Genomic DNA, 830 nt, shown 5'->3' on the forward strand with positions numbered 1-830 from the left:
CCAACCGCCATCACATCGGCTCCACCGCCTCAGACGACGGCGTGCGGCTCAACATCGACATCACCGATGAGTAAGTCTGGTCCGTTTCATTCAACACGTTGCGAACGGACAAAGTGCAACTGTCAAATGTTCTGCCTGCAATTATTGGAGACCACAAAATTCATTATTTTATTCCATGTGTATTTTCTTCGTTAAGCGGATGATTAATTCGTTCAACAGCATTTTAGTCTGCCAATTATCCAAATTGACATCTGGCTAATAAAAAAAATTATGATTAAAAAAAAAAAAAAATCCCAATCTGTCGGGCCTAAATCTGAATACTCGAGAGACGAGAAGAGCAAGTGAAGCTGGGCGCCTGTATGGCGTTTTGGACCAGCGTATCCTTTCATCGTCCCGGATGACCTTTTCTGACCCCGCGTGATCGTTGTGTCCTCCCAGGTTTCTGGTCCAGTTCAAGCAGGACAAAGTGTGCGTCAAGTTCATCCAGGGAGCCCCCAAGAACGGCAACGGCGCGTCCTGCAAGCGCAAAAACAACCGCTTGCTGGAGGTGTCGGTCCCCGCCACAGCATAGCCCAAATCGGGATTCGGGATTGTGCTGATGAAGGACCGACGCCCGGCAGCGTCGACCCGCCCGAGTGACACGGCGCTTATTTGGCTCTTTTTCTTCCCTTTCGTCAAACTTGCTCAGGCGCCACCACAGCTCTAACACTTTGTGCCATTTTTGGTGGCCGAGAAAACGTGCCACAGAAATTTGGGTTCATCGGCGTCGGAAGACGGGAAAATAATTGGTTGCGAGCGGCGGCGCTCGCTCTGCCTGGATGGGGGCAGCG

General features: G+C 51.0%; 1 protein-coding gene across 1 annotated transcript in view; it reads left to right on the forward strand.

Moving 5' to 3' along the window:
- The window catches only part of LOC109521788 (unconventional myosin-Ib-like), a gene marked incomplete at its 5' end in the record, with an annotated part of 1803 nt that extends 979 nt beyond the window's left edge, over window positions 1–824 (forward strand). Inside the window, 2 exons of the mRNA XM_019879843.1 lie at window positions 13–70; window positions 439–824. Coding sequence (XP_019735402.1) covers window positions 13–70; window positions 439–571 — 191 coding nt within the window. The remainder of the gene's footprint in view (window positions 1–12; window positions 71–438) is intronic.
- Between the last annotated feature and the right edge of the window lie 6 nt (window positions 825–830).

This window comes from Hippocampus comes, unplaced genomic scaffold (assembly GCF_001891065.2).
Source record: "Hippocampus comes isolate QL1 unplaced genomic scaffold, H_comes_QL1_v1.1 scaffold214, whole genome shotgun sequence".
In the NCBI taxonomy this organism is placed as follows: Eukaryota; Metazoa; Chordata; class Actinopteri; order Syngnathiformes; family Syngnathidae; genus Hippocampus; species Hippocampus comes.